The sequence below is a fragment of the Camelina sativa genome, chromosome 7 (genome assembly GCF_030686135.1).
Source record: "Camelina sativa cultivar CO46 ecotype springtype chromosome 7, ASM3068613v1".
Taxonomy (NCBI): Eukaryota; Viridiplantae; Streptophyta; class Magnoliopsida; order Brassicales; family Brassicaceae; genus Camelina; species Camelina sativa.
This window is the reverse complement of record NC_141886.1, coordinates 17,320,756-17,335,708: the sequence shown is the minus strand read 5'-3', so window position 1 is coordinate 17,335,708 and position 14,953 is coordinate 17,320,756. Positions and strand designations below refer to the sequence as shown.

General features: G+C 40.1%; 2 protein-coding genes across 2 annotated transcripts; both read right to left on the bottom strand.

Annotated features, from left to right (window-relative positions):
- Nucleotides 1-9,020: 9,020 nt before the first annotated feature.
- Nucleotides 9,021-9,440, bottom strand: LOC147941341 (uncharacterized). The gene is made up of 2 exons (XM_087458478.1): nucleotides 9,290-9,440; nucleotides 9,021-9,199 (listed from the first exon to the last, which is right to left on the bottom strand). The coding sequence occupies exons 1-2, from the start codon at nucleotides 9,438-9,440 to the stop codon at nucleotides 9,021-9,023; spliced, it is 330 nt and encodes a 109-aa protein (XP_087314604.1).
- A 45-nt stretch (nucleotides 9,441-9,485) lies between these two features.
- On the bottom strand, nucleotides 9,486-13,898 carry LOC104704625 (uncharacterized). The gene is made up of 4 exons (XM_010420679.2): nucleotides 12,579-13,898; nucleotides 11,197-12,237; nucleotides 10,074-11,075; nucleotides 9,486-9,734 (listed from the first exon to the last, which is right to left on the bottom strand). The coding sequence occupies exons 1-4, from the start codon at nucleotides 13,896-13,898 to the stop codon at nucleotides 9,486-9,488; spliced, it is 3,612 nt and encodes a 1,203-aa protein (XP_010418981.2).
- Nucleotides 13,899-14,953: the final 1,055 nt, after the last annotated feature.

The window sequence follows — 14,953 nt, the reverse complement described above, 5'->3', positions numbered from 1 at the left end:
ATCTAGATTTTGACCCGCGGTACACTGCAGTTTAAGTTATTTGATAAAAATATTAATTTCTGTTTGTTAATTTTATTTGATTTGTTTAGTTTTTAAAATTATATATTGTATTTTAATTGTTAATTATATATATATATATATATATATATATATATTTTTGGTAGAACAAAGGGAGAAAACTCCCATTATGAAAGAACAAGAAAATTTAAATACAAACCCAACGCCATATTGCAACTCCACGAGCATCCTCCAAAGCAAGTTCAGCCACACAGTCCGAACGTAGGCCAAACCGTACCTCCTGATGAACCTGACTCCACATGTAAATTTGTATAAATCCATTCTAACAGAGATAACAAGAAGAACCTTTGTTGCTTCCTGAGTGGCACTAACCGCCTCCAAACACCCGACATCGCCGGACAGTCACGCAGGATGTGAATGATATTTTCAGTTCCACCTCGGCAAACCACACATAAATCGGAATCACACAAATGACGACGGAAACACTCCGAATTTGACATAAGTGCTTGATTCCCAACCAACCACAAAAAAACTCTCACTCGTTCAGTAACCACTGAGCTCCAAATACGATTCCAAAACCTGTCCATATGTGGTCTCACTACACTACTCCGGGTTAACATTGCATATGCAGAAGCAACCGTAAAGAGCCCATTCTCAGATTCTGCCCATGATATCCGATCCTTAGCACCAGTAACCCTATCCAACACCACCGATCCCAGCCTCAAACACACCTCATTAGGAACCCAGGGTAAGATACTACTAGACAACCAACCCCGTCCTTCCTCCCATAACTCCTTAACACATTCATTCATACGACTCACTGGTAAATCCACCTCCATTAGTTCCAAAATAGGTTTATTCAGCAGCCATTTATCGTTCCAGAAAAGTTTTGCATTGCCGTAGGTCAAAATGTGAGCTTGGATAAATCTAAGATCATCTTCTCCCACAATGTTTCAAGGGATATGTAAAAACTCATTTATGATGAGAGTGGTATTGGTTCAACAACAAATCTTGGGAAAAACTTAGGCATGCCTATTTTACAGAAACGACTTAATAAGGCGACGTTTGGAGAGGTGCTGGAGCGTGTCTCGTCGAAGCTTGATGGTTGGAAGGAACGGTGCTCGAGCTTTCCTGGTCGACTGACTCTCACCAAGGCAGTACTGACAGCCATACAGATCCATACAATGAGTGTTATATCTCTACCAAAAGCTGTTTTGGATGATTTGGAGAAGGTGTCACGATCTTTCCTGTGGGGGAGTACCTTGGAGAAACGAAAACAACATCTAGTGTCATGGGATAGAGTCTGTGCTCCTAAGAAGGATGGTGGACTTGGTATCAAACGACTGAAGGAGATGAATAAGGCGTTATTGGCAAAGGTGGGCTACCGGTTATTACATGATTGTTAATTATATGACTTAACCTACACTATACCGCATATTAAGTATTTTGTTACAATATTAATTAATCGATTTAATTAGATACGTCTATTAATCTAATATTCATACTGTTATCCATGTAGCACCGAATTAATGACATTTTAAGTTTCTATTAATATCTACTCAAACATGTCTAGCCATATAACCCGTCGTGTGATATTTTAATTCGTTATACACCGCAGAAAAAACTTCATAAAAATCTAAATATATTTTTAAAATTTAAAATGTTTTAATAAATTTTCTTTTTTATAGAAATTGAACTACTTATAATATTTGAACTTCTTATAAAGTTTAAATATTATAAATATATGAAACAGCTATCAAAATTAAAAGTTTTAATAATTGAAATATTAATAATCTTTAAAGTTTTTAAAAAGTTCACAAAATAATGAGATGATATTTTACCCGTGAGCACCGAATTAATGACATTTTAACTTTCTATTAATATCAACTCAAACATGTCCTGCCATATAACCCGTCATTTGATATTTTAATTCGTATATATTATTAAAATTTAAAATGTTTGAATAAATTTTATTATTTTAGAAATTGAAATATTTATAATATTTGAACTTCCTATAGTTTAAATATTATTCATATCTTAAACATTTTATAAAAAGATAAATGTTTAATAATTGAAATATTAATAATCTTTAAAATTTTTAAAAAGTTATACATTTGAATTATTAAAGTTATTAGAAGTTGAAATTCTTTAAAATAAAGAACCATAATAAAATGCATAATTTTTTTAATTTCAATGCCTGATAAATTAAGGTTTCTGCTCATTCGTATTCATAATCATTTTGGTCTCTTTTTTATTAAAATGACTTTGAATCTTTGCCTAGTTTTCTTAGGTGATGTAGGCCATTTTGTATATTTTTTATTCATCAGTTGAAAAATATATGTCTGTTTTAAAAAATTTAAATTACATCATATGCAGAAAAACTCATAAATTTTATTAAGTAAATATATTAGATAAAAAATTAAAATAATTGAAATATAAAATAAAATAAATGTGAAAGAAGAATCACATATTTTTGTTTTAATTAGGTTGAAAGATTTCCTTATCTTTTAAATGTCATCTATAATTGATTTATATGTTACTATAATTAACTAAATCCATATTATCCTTACTTACCAAAAATCAGACTAACTCGTATATTATGATAAACCTATATTACAAGTTTATAACCAAAAAATCATAAATATATATCTTATATAGTCTACAAAAAAATGTCATGTATTTCCGTTTTATTATATAAGGGATAATTAAAATATTTTAAATATCCATATATATATAAATGTTCTACAATTAATATAGATATTTAAAAGATTTATTCCATATTTAATTTTTTTTTTCTATCATCTTTGTTTGAATTTGATTTTAATTGTTGCGAATCATCATATAATACATAAATTTAATAAAACTGTATTTGTCTGAATATATTGTGACTTAAATTTTTTAAAATGGACATTTATTACCGATTAATATAAAAATGTGTGTTCAACATACATATTACTATACTGTATATAATAAATAAATTTTAAATGTTTAAGAAGTTTAAAATATATAATTGATATCTCTAAACTTAATAAAATATTTAAAATTATGAATATTTAAAATATTAATTCTTTTAAATAACATAGACGAGTTGTATTGCATGACAAATTATGTTGCATGACGAGTTATATATATATATATATATTGAATCAATAATAATAATCATAATAAAATATCATTAATCTGATATACTTCAATACGGGTTAAATTTTCATTTTAATATTTTAACAACACCAGTGTATGACAAACTTAAATAAGATTGTGTTAAACAAATATAATTCTACGGTATCTCGCGAGTTTAATTTGAGTTTTTAATTGATCTGTTTAATTTATCTGTATATAGTAAATTTTAAACTTTTAAGAAATTCAAAATATTATAATTGAAAATAAAACAAACGGGTTATATTAGAGGAAGAGTTATATATGACATGATAAGGTTGAATTGATTTAATACTAAAAAATAAAATATCATTAATGGATTAAATACTCATATTACTATTTTAATAATACCAATATAAAATATATCAAACCAAATTAATATAACTAAGATTGTATTAAAGAAACATTGTTGTGCAATATACCGCTATTTATATACTCAATCACTAGAATTAACAAAATAGTTCATTAACAAAACTAATATTAAAAAATACATTAACAAAAAATTAAAATAAAAAAACTTGTCGGCGGCATTCTGTAGATCATGATCTAGTCTTCATTGAAAACAAAGATAACCGACCTAATTCTTCGGATTTATGTAGATATGCAGAGGATTAAATCATATCGCCTAAATATGTAAACTTTATATCCTGTAATTATGTCTTACACTTGATCAGCAAGTCATAGCCCTGTATATATGTTGTACAATGCTATTCTTAATGATCATCAATCACAATTATCTTATATGGTATCAAAACTTATCGCTCCTAACCTAACCTAAAAATTTTCCTCTAGCCGCTTCTTCTTTCTCACGTCTCCTTCTCCTTCATCCTTTACTCTCTTTTTCTACAAAAACCATGTCTTCCTCAAAACACAATCGCCCAAAACCCAGAGGTCGCTGCGTCCACTGAAGTTGTTCCTCTCAACACCTCCTCTCTCTGTTCAACATTAACATGGCCAACGTGACAAAACTCACTGCCTCCAACTACCTTATGTGGAGCCGTCAAGTCCACGCTCTTCTCGATGGATATGATCTGGTTCCATTTCTCGACTCTGCCATCACCAAACCGGATCCCACAATCACCAAGAATGGGATTACCTCTGCTAACTCAGCCTTAACCGTGTGGAAACGCCAGGACAAGCTGATCTACAACGCTCTTCTTGGTGCCATCTCCATCTCTGTCCAACCGATTCTCTCTCGAGCTTTCACGGCTGCTGAAATCTGGGATACCTTGGTAACCACCTATGCCAACCCAAGCAAGAGTCACGTTCGTCAACTCGAGCACCAACTTGATGGCTGGAAGAAAGAATCTCGTACTATTGCTGATTATTTCCAAGGACTTACCATCAAGTTTTATCAACTTTCTCTTCTGGGAAAACCTGAAACCTATGAAGATCAGATTGATTACATCCTCGGTGGTCTTCTGGAGGACTACAAACCCATCATAGATAAGACTGAAGCTCACGATACTCCCCCCCTCATTCCTGGAACTCCATGAGAAGCTCCTCAATTATGAAGCATAGTTCTTGCCTCTGCTCCCACTGCTCCCTCTTTTTCGATCTCTGTGAACTATACCAACAACCGTCCTCGCTCCTTCAAGAAAAATCACCAGCGTCCAAACAACTCTCCATCAACCTGGTCCAACCGGCAGCACTCTGCCAGTCAACGGACTCCTAGAACTTATCTCAGACGCTGTCAGATCTGTGGTACAAAAGGAAACTAAGCAAAACATTGTCCATAGTTTCAGCCTACTTACTCTCAACCTCCACTGCTGCCCACTCCACCAACCTCATGGATGCCACTTGCTAACCTTTCTCATGCCTCCAGCTCAAATCCATGGCTCATGGATTCTAGCTCCACTCACCACATCTTTGTCATGCGTTGATTGCTTTTCCAATAAAATTCATAAATTAGCTTTTTTCTCAAACCTCCATCTTTTCTACAAGACCTATGCAATTTCTCTTTACCGACCTCTGGACTTATCCAGTTCTCTCCATAGACTCCTTTAATCACTATTTCATTATTTTTACCACTTCACTCGATACACCTTAAATCTGATATCTCATGTCAAAGACACCTTCATAATATTCAAAGCTCTCACTGAAACCCGGTTTCAAACAAAAATTGGTACTCTCTTCTCCGATAACGGTGGAGAATCCATTGCCCGCCATGATTTCCTATCTACCGCCGGTTTCACTTAACGTCTCCTCCTCACTTACCCAAACACAATGGTCTTGCCAAAAGACACCATCATCATATCGTTGAAACTGGCCTCTCAAATATTCCAATCACCTACTGGTCTTACGCCTTTGTCACAACAACTAAATATTCCCACTCCAGTTCTCTCTCTATCTTCTCTATTTCATCGTCTATTTGGCACAACAACTAAATATTCCAAACACAAAAAATTTGGCTGCCTCTGTTTTTCATGGCTAAGACTATTGTTCCCATCCCGTTTTCACAAACTCAAAACACGCTCTACCCCATGCATCTTTCTCGGTTACTCTCTCACCAAAGCGCCTTATTTTGCCTCGATCCCTCAACACAACACTTATATGTTTCTCGCCATGTCCAATTTGTTGAAAATCGATTTCCATTTCGTACCTTATCCACGGTGCCCAATGTATCTGAGCCAGTCGTCGATTGGATTCCTCCACTGACGGAAGTTCCGCTCACTACAGCACCGTTCGTAGACATCGTGTTGTCTTCTCCGGTGATCCTAGGCTCAAATCATTCATCATCACCGGTAACCTCCACACCGTCACTCCCTGCCACTCTCTCGCTGTTTCCTTCTACCACCGTCTTCTGTCGTCGGTGCTTAGCTTTCCTCATCTCTCAATACTCCTTTGGAGCAAAGTATCACTAATTCGGCTCAATCTTCTTGGCCCACAAGCCCATCAGCATCAACATCTCACTCCAGCCCATTACGCGAAAGCCCAATAACACCATCAAGTCCACCAAAAAATCCAGGCCCAAGTGTTACTCCATCGTGATCTGCCTCACCGACTGTATCTCCTCCTGCGGCGGTTCTTCCACCAGCACCACTCAAAAATCATCTCCCCATGGCCAGTAGAACCAAGAAAAGGATTGTCAAACCCAACTCCAAGTACGCCCTTGCCATCTCCAAACAAGCTGTCAAACCACGAAATAGCGGGCTGTTATGTCTGATGAATTCAACTCCCAGATCTGTTACTTTACCTGGTCTTTGGTTCCTCCTGCTCCGGGACAAAACGTCATTGATATGAAATGGATCCATGCATAGACATAAAGCAAGGTTCGTCGCCAAAGGGTATAATAAACGCAAGGGCATCGACTATACTGAGACTTTTAATCCAGTGATCACAGTAACTACTTGTAATGCCTCCGAACTGTCCTATAGTCGAACAGGCTACATGCTATTCCGGGACACCACTTTGAAAACATCCACCGACAATCCAGCCGAGGTTCAAGAACGAATCAGAACCCTTAGTCAGTCTATTGGCGGGGTTTTCACCCGACTGGAACATCATTCAGGCTTTGCAACCCTTGTGACATTCCAGGCGTTGAGCCGATTTGGACAAAGTCTATATCAGTTATTACTCGTACGAATATAAAATCCGATTGTATTAATATATAAGGAGTTTATTACAAAATAAGTACCAAAAGATTATAATGTTCGAAGATAAGGCCTAGTGCCAAAGGTTCGGTTACATATAAAACATACTTGATTTTACAAACAGATACAAAAACTACTCCAGGTCCTATCGTTCACCACGCCCTCTAATCCCCTCTAAGGTTACCTGCAAGACAAATTTTTATCATAAATAATCTAATATTACTTAGTGAGTCACACGGTTCCTGCAGAAAATAAATCCCCAACCCCAAATCCCCAAAACAACAATCAAGCAAGCAAGCAATCAAACAAGCAATCAAGCAATCAAACATGCAAGCAAGCAAACAATCAGAGATAGCATGCGGAAGATAATGAGCTAATTAAGCAAATAAATCTAGCAAGCAATCAATCAACTACAAAGCAATAAAACTTGAATAAAAGCTATAAAGTTTTTAACAAGTTTTAATTTATGGGCCCGGTATGCTTCCTCTCCTCAACACCTCCGCATTGCAACCACAAAGGCATGCAACCGGAACAACACTTCGAGCTACAACGTTGTGTAGACAGCTTCGGCCAGGGTAGCGAGCCCAATAACCTCCGAGCTCTTCATACCAACCCTACAACTCAACGCACATGGGTTACATGATGCGGCTGCATGCTGGTATGGAAATAGTTTGAGGACAGCCATACCTTAGTCTTACTACGCTAGCCGGAATTTCTCGCGGACTAAACGCCTTAAGACTTCAACCAATTGATACTTGAGTTTTTATGGTTTTTAAGCTCATAATTTTACAAGTATCTTAACCAAGTTACTACCTCCGATACTAGAACATTTCGAACTAGTATCGAGAGTAACCTCACAATTAAGTTACCTTCTCTGTTACTAGAACATTTCGAACTAGCAACGAGAGTAACCTCACAGCACATGCATTTAACCAAGAAAAATCACAAAGATAAATTCAAGTAAATGCAACTATATGCTCAATGCAAATCGTTTACTAGACGGAAGTCTTTAGACTCCATCTAGTTCGGTGAAATGTGCCTGGACTCACAGAACACCGGCGAACTCTTGGTGGAGTGAACGGATTCTCTTGGCGACGTCTCTCCCTTGGCAGCACTTCGGATCTTCCTTGTTGCAATCGATTTCCTTCTCGATGCAACAGTCTTGGCAGCAGTCGATAGTCTTGTCTTGCTCTTTTCCTTCCTTCACACTCTTCTTCTTCACGCCTTCTTCCTTCTCAACCCTCTATCTATTCTCTCTTTTCTCTCTTTTCTCTCCTTCTTCTTTACTTAGCTTGCTTTTGCGAAAATAAAGAGAAGTGAGCTTCCTTTTATAGAGAGCTTGGGCGGCGGAATGAGCCAATGCATGGCGAGCTTCGAAACTTGGTGAGCAAGTTTTCGAAAACTTGGTGAGAAAGTCTCCTTGAAAGCTTGGTGAGAAATGCAAAGACTTCGCCGATTCTTCACCACTCCTTTTCTTCTAGACAATACTTGGTGAGAAATGCTAATACTTGGCCGATTCTTCACCAGTCCTTGTCTTCTAGATAATACTTGGTGAGAAATGCATTACTTGGTTAAATAATGACCACTTCTTCTCCTTTGTCTCACACCCTTTTTGCATGCAATTTGATTGGCCAATTTTGTGAAAACATAATGATTATGTTTTTCTCACTTTTTGCATGAATTTTGATTGGTCAATGAAAGAGACATAAGTTCCTTAAACCGTCGATTCCACCGCAATGTCGCTAGCCGAGCAGATAAGAGTCAAAGGATTGTGTCGCGGCACGGTCACGGACGACTCTGCGGTACGTCTCGGGTCTGTGGTACACCTCGGACGACTATGTCTTGTGGTACATGGTGCGTCTGCGGTACTGTATGGTACGGTACATAGTACAATACATGGTACGACACATGGTACATGGTACTTGGTACGGTACATGGTACGGTACATGGCCATCTATTGGTCCGTCAACATTTTCTCGGGCATTTTTTCAGCAATTCTTCTACCTTTCTTCGTTGCCTCCTTTCCTTGTCCTTTCCAGGTCCTTTGGCAAGGGGATTTTATTTTGAATTTTACCCCGTAGTGAGGGTCATTACATTCTCTCCCTCTTATTAGAATTCGTCCCGAATTCTATTAGGATCAGATGGCCATGCTTCGTCTTCTTCCATAAAGAGTTGCGGATACTTGGTTCGAATCCTATCCTCATCTTCCCATGTGGTGACCTTGCGGTTCTGCTTTCCCCAGAATACTCCAATTTAAGGAATACTCCTGTTCTTCAACTTCCGCGTCCTTCGTTCTCCAATCCCAAATGGTCCTTCTGGGTATGTGAGATTGGTCTTCAACTCCTCGATAGGCTCAGGTACAATCATGTTAGGATCAGGTACATGCTTCTGTAGTTGTGAAACATGGAAGACTTTATGCAGTCGCATAACTTCTGGCATAGATAGTCGGTAGGCTACTTCACCAACTCGCTTTTCAATCGGGTATGGTCCTATGAACCTTACCGCGAGCTATCCAACTTTACCGAACCGATCCTTCCCTTTATGAGGTGCAACTTTCAAATACACCATATCTCCAACTTTGAACTCCACTTCTCGCCTGTTCCGATCTACGTACTTCTTCTGGCGGTCTTGAACCTTCTTCAAACTTTCTCGGATAAACTTGATCTTCTCCATCGTCTCGTCGATCAGCTTGTGGTTGAAAATCGTCCTTTCTCCAACTTATGTCCAACATAATGGCGTTCGACAAGGTCTTCCGTACATAGCTTCGAACGGTGACATGCTAATGCTCGAGTGATAACTGTTGTTATGTGCAAATTCAACCAACGGTAGATTTCCTTCCCAATCTGTAGACCACTCCAGTGCACATAGTCGAATCATATCTTCTATGGTTCCGATGGTTCTTTCGGTCTGCCCATCGGTCTCCGGGTGGAATGAGGTGCTCATATGAACAACTGTTCCTAGCGCCCTCTGTAGATTTTGCCAAAATATTGGTGCAAATTTTGGATCACGGTCAGAGACGATGTTGGCTGGCACTCCATGTAACTTCAAGATCTCATCGATATACTTCTCCGCTAAAATTGGCGCTTGATCTGTACTCTTAACCGAAACTAAGTGGGCGACTTTTGTTAAATGATCGGCCACTACCCATACTGCGTTGTTGATTCTTCATGGTCTTGTTGGTAGTTCGGTGATGAAATCTATCGAGATAGACTCCCACTTCCATGTTGGTATGGGCAAGTTACGAAGTAATCCTGCTGGCACTCAGTGCTCCACCTTGATTCTTTGACATGCATCACACTGGTTTACCAAATTTGCTACTGATCGCTTCAATCCAGGCCAATGGTAATACTTGCGCACGTCCTTGTACATCTTGGTGCTCCCTGGGTGAATACTCAATGCTGAACTGTGGGCTGCTTTGAGGATCTCCTGTCGTAGTCCAATCCGGTCGGGTACGGTGATTCTCCCATTAAGAAGTAAAGTGCCGTCATCTGCTAAGTGATAACCACTCGCATTCGGTCCGTCTAAACTTCTCAATTCTTCAGCTATCTTCTTTAGGTTCTCGTCCTTGGGCTGCTCTTCTCGGATTCGTTGAACTAGACTTGCCTGAGTAACGGCTTGTATACCTGACGGCTCACTAGGTTCTCCTTCTAAGGCTGAAAGCCTTACCTTCTTCAATTTGTCGGCTAGGGACTCCACATCTTTCTCGACATCAACTTCATCAATTCGGCGACTTAGTGCATCTGCCACTACATTTGCTTTGCCTGGGTGGTACTGGATCTTCAAGTCGAAATCGGCAATGAACTCCATCCATCGTCGCTGGCGTAAATTGAGATCTGGTTGCGTGAACAAGTATTTAAGACTTTGGTGATCCGTAAATACCTGAACCGCTTCTCCATATAGGTATGATCTCCATATCCTTAGCGCAAACACCACGACTGCCATTTCTAAGTCATGTGTGGGGTAATTTTCTTCATGCTTCCGTAATTGCCTTGAGGCATAGGCAATTACCTTGTCTCCTTGCATCAGAACACATCCAACGCCAACTCTTGATGCGTCAGTGTACACGGCATAAGGCTGATTCGGCTCTGGCAACGCTAAAATAGGTGTTGTAGTCAGTGCTTCCTTCAACTTCCCAAAAGCTTCTTCCACTTCTTCACTCCAAATGAATGGTACTCCTTTTCTGGTGAGTCGTGTCAAAGGCTTAGCAATAGATGCAAACCCCTTTATGAATTTCCGGTAATAGCCTGCGAGGCCTAAGAAACTTTGGACCTCTGTCACAGACGTTGGCCTGGATCGCGGTAATCTTCTCTGGGTCGGCAAACACTCGTTGTTTTGAGACTCGATGTCCTAGGAACCCTATCTCCCTTTGCCAAAATCTTCACTTGCTGAACTTGGCGAACAACTTCTTCTCGCTCAGTCGTTCTAACACCTTTCTCAAATGTTCTTCATGTTCTTCAGAACTCCGTGAGTATATAAGGATGTCATCGATGAATATTATCACGAATTGATCCAAATAGTCATGAAAAACTTCATTCATGAGTCGCATGAAGGCTGCTGGCGCGTTGGTAAGTCCAAACGACATCACTACGAACTCGTACTGGCCATATCTTGTTCGAAAGGCTGTCTTCATCACATCTGGTTCTGAGATCGAAATTTGGTGGTAGCCGGAGGCTAAATCAATCTTCAAAAACCAGCTTGCTCCTCTGAGTTGATCTAACAGCTCGTCAATCTGTGGCAACAGATACTTGTCCTTGATGGTTATGTTATTGATTCCCGGCAATAGATACTTGTCCTTAATGGTTATGTTATTGATTCCTCGGTAATCAATACATAAGCGCATGCTCCCTTCCGTCTTCTTGACAAACAGTACTGGGGCTCCCCATGGCGATGAACTTGGTCGAATGAATCCTTTTTCTAGCAAGTCCTCTAGCTGAGTCTTGAGTTCAGCTAACTCGGCTGGTGCCATGCGATACGGCGCCTTAGCAATCGGGGTAGCTCCCGGCTCGAGGTTTATGGTAAAAGGATGGCTTCTCGGTGGAGGCAATTCTTCTAACGGCCTGAATACATCTTCGAAGTCCTTGACTACTGTGATGTCCTCAACTTCTAGGTCTTCTTTGTCATCTCCTCCCATGGCGGTAAGAGTGACTAAGTAAACACTCCCTTCCTCGAAAGAATTTCCAATTCTTAATGCTGATGTGAAATATGCCTTTGAGCTTGGGCAAATTCCGTAGAAAACTAGAGGTGTCCTTCCTCTATTTTCCATTATGACTTGGCTCCTGCTGCAGTCTATATGGGCTTGGTGTTCTGATAACCAATCTATTCCGAGTATGACGTCAAATCTCTCCATCGGGATTACAAGCAGATTCCCTGGTAGATTTGTATCTTGCAAGACTATCGACGCTTCCTTGATCCTCCTTCTGGTCTTGAGGGGCGGTTTATTACCAGCGGTGTACACGTTGATATTCACTTCCTACCCCTCACACAATTCTCCGAACTTATCGGCCACTTCGGGAGTCACAAAACTATTGGACGCTCCCGAATCGAACAATACATGAGTGGGGTTACCACCAACTAGTAATGTTCCTAATGCATAACAAATATACAAAAATGCAATGCAAAAACTAAACACGCAATCACACAAACACACAATCAATCTCAAGAGATTTAGAACCCAATCCAACCTATTATCAGACCTTTCGCAGGTGCTGGAGGTTTGGGTGGGTCTAATCCTAAGGCATAAACATTAGCTGGGGTCGCTTGTTTCTTTGTCGGGGGTTCCTTCACTTACTGCACTGGCTGAGCACGGTTTACCGTTTGGGCGTTCAGTTTTGTCGGCTTCGATGGACATGAGGTCGCATAGTGTCTTATTTCTCCATAGTAGAAACATGTGATCAGCGCAAGATTGGGACTCTTGGCTTCAGAAAGTGTCGGACAAGCTCGGGCAAAGTGTCCGAGTTGACCACACGTAAAACATTCTCTCGAATCAAAGTTGGTCGTTGTACGTCCTCCTTGGTTGGAAATCATGTTGACCTTACCACGGTTCGCACCTTTGTTCCATCCAGCTACTTGGTTAACCTTTCGGAAATTCACTACCTTGCTCTGCTGCACAGGCTCCTTCTTCTTCTCTTGGGCCATGACTTCTTTCTCCAGCTCAATTCCTTCCTCTACGTTCACTGCTCGCTCTTCCACCTCAGAGACACTCTTGTATGTCACAGCATGCAATCTTCCTTTTACTTCTGGTCGTAGTCTGTAAAGAAATCTACGGGCCATAGCATCTTCGTCATCATTCCCCTTGTACAAATATCTCCGAAGTCGAGTGAAGATCTGTCCATAAGCTCGAACACTCATATCTCCCTGTTCCAGACGTAGGAACTGATTCTCTAATCGATTGCGGGACTCTGGTGGAAAGTACTTCTGCTCGAACTCTCTCCTGAAAATCTCCCAAGTTATCGGCATGTAGTGGTAACGAGGGACTACACTATCCCACCATGCGTGTGCATCTTCTTCCAGAAAGTTGATTGCAATCACCTTTTTGTACTCCTTTGGGCATCTTGATGTCTCGAAATTCATCTCCAATTCTCTTACCCACTTGTCTGCTAACACCGTGTTCTGCTCTCCCTTGAACTTGCGGCCTCCTAAGTTCCTCATCATTATCACTAGGTTCAAAAAGTTAGACGATGGAGTATCGTCCTGCTGGCTTCTTTGGTTCTGCTGTTGTTGCTGCTGGATCATGTGGTTTAAAAGATCTTGTATCATCTTAAGCGTTTGCTGAGTCTCTGGTACCCTCTGCTCATTTGGGTTCTCCTCACATCCTTGGTCTCCTCTTGGCATGTTTGGATTCGGGGTGCTAGCGAACTGTCCAATCGGCGAATATTCTCTATTTGGCGGGTACATGTACTTTGGTGTGTTGTACCAGGTAGAATTTACTGGTGAGTACCTCGGCGTCACACCGGGCACATCCCATTCAGGCATATACATATTTGGCTCGTAAATGCCTAGAAACGATTGCTCTCCTTGCTCATCTCCAAAATGCGGACCCCATTCCTCCGGACCAAACTGTTGACTTGAACCCCTCTCTGGATCCGGCGTGAAGTGCATCGATCTAGACCTTTCAGTTCCTTGGCCAGACATCTGCATCCATCATAATAAGGGTTACCTAATCCCATCCCATCTAATCCTAAAGTGGTGAACAAACAGGATTATCCTAAGTATCTATTTGCGACCATTTTGACTCGATAAAATGTTTGAAAATACGAGTCCTACTAGCATCATGACCATGCTCTGATACCACCGTTGTAACACCCCCAAACCGTCCTATGGCCAGACATGCCACGGGCCGCCCCGGGACGCCACTTTGAAAATATCCACCGACGATCCGACCGAGGTTCGAGAACAAATCAGGACCCTTAGTCAGTCCATCGGCGGGGTTTTCACCCGACTGGGACATCATTCAAGCTTTGCAACCCTTGTGACATTCCAGGCGTTGAGCCGACTTGGACAAAGTCTATATCAGTTATTACTCGTACGAATATAAAATCCGATTGTATTAATTTATAAGGAGTTTATTACAAAATAAGTACCAAAAGATTATAAGGTTCAAAGATAAGGCCTAGTGCCAAAGGTTCGGTTACATATAAAACATACTTGATTTTACAAATAGACACAAAAACTACTCCGAGGTCCTATCGTTCACCACGCCCTCTAATCCCCTCTAAGGTTACCTGCAAGACAAATTTTTATCATAAGTAATCTAATATTACTTAGTGAGTCACATGGTTACTGCAGAAAATAAATCCCCAACCCCAAATCCCCAAAAACAACAATCAAGCAAGCAAGCAATCAAACAAGCAATCAAGCAATCAAACATGCAAGCAAGCAAACACCAATCAAACAATCAGAGATAGCATGCAGAAGATAATGAGCTAATTAAGCAAATAAATCTAGCAAGCAATCAATCAACTACAATGCTATAAAACTTGAATAAAAGCTATAAAGTTTTTAACAAGTTTTAATTTATTGGCCCGATATGCTTCCTCTCCTCAACACCTCCGCATTTCAACCACAAAGGCATGCAACCGGAACAACACTTCGAGCTACACCGTCGTGTAGACAGCTTCGGCCAGGGTAGCGAGCTCAGTAACCTCCGAGCTCTTCATACCAACCCTACAACTCAACGCACATGGGTT

What these genes read in the sequence shown, in the direction of transcription:
- LOC147941341 (XM_087458478.1), bottom strand. Translation starts at nt 9,440, where the DNA reads ATGGAGAAGATCAAGTTTATCCGAGAAAGTTTGAAGAAGGTTCAAGAC. An exon ending in TAAAGGGAAGGATCGGTTCG is followed by an intron (nt 9,200 to 9,289) that starts GTAAAGTTGGAT and finishes TATCTATGCCAG; the next exon opens with AAGTTATGCGACTGCATAAA.
- LOC104704625 (XM_010420679.2), bottom strand. Translation starts at nt 13,898, where the DNA reads ATGTCTGGCCAAGGAACTGAAAGGTCTAGATCGATGCACTTCACGCCG. An exon ending in CAAAACTGAACGCCCAAACG is followed by an intron (nt 12,238 to 12,578) that starts GTAAACCGTGCT and finishes TGTGAGGGGTAG; the next exon opens with GAAGTGAATATCAACGTGTA. An exon ending in AGCGATCAGTAGCAAATTTG is followed by an intron (nt 9,735 to 10,073) that starts GTAAACCAGTGT and finishes CAAAATCTACAG; the next exon opens with AGGGCGCTAGGAACAGTTGT.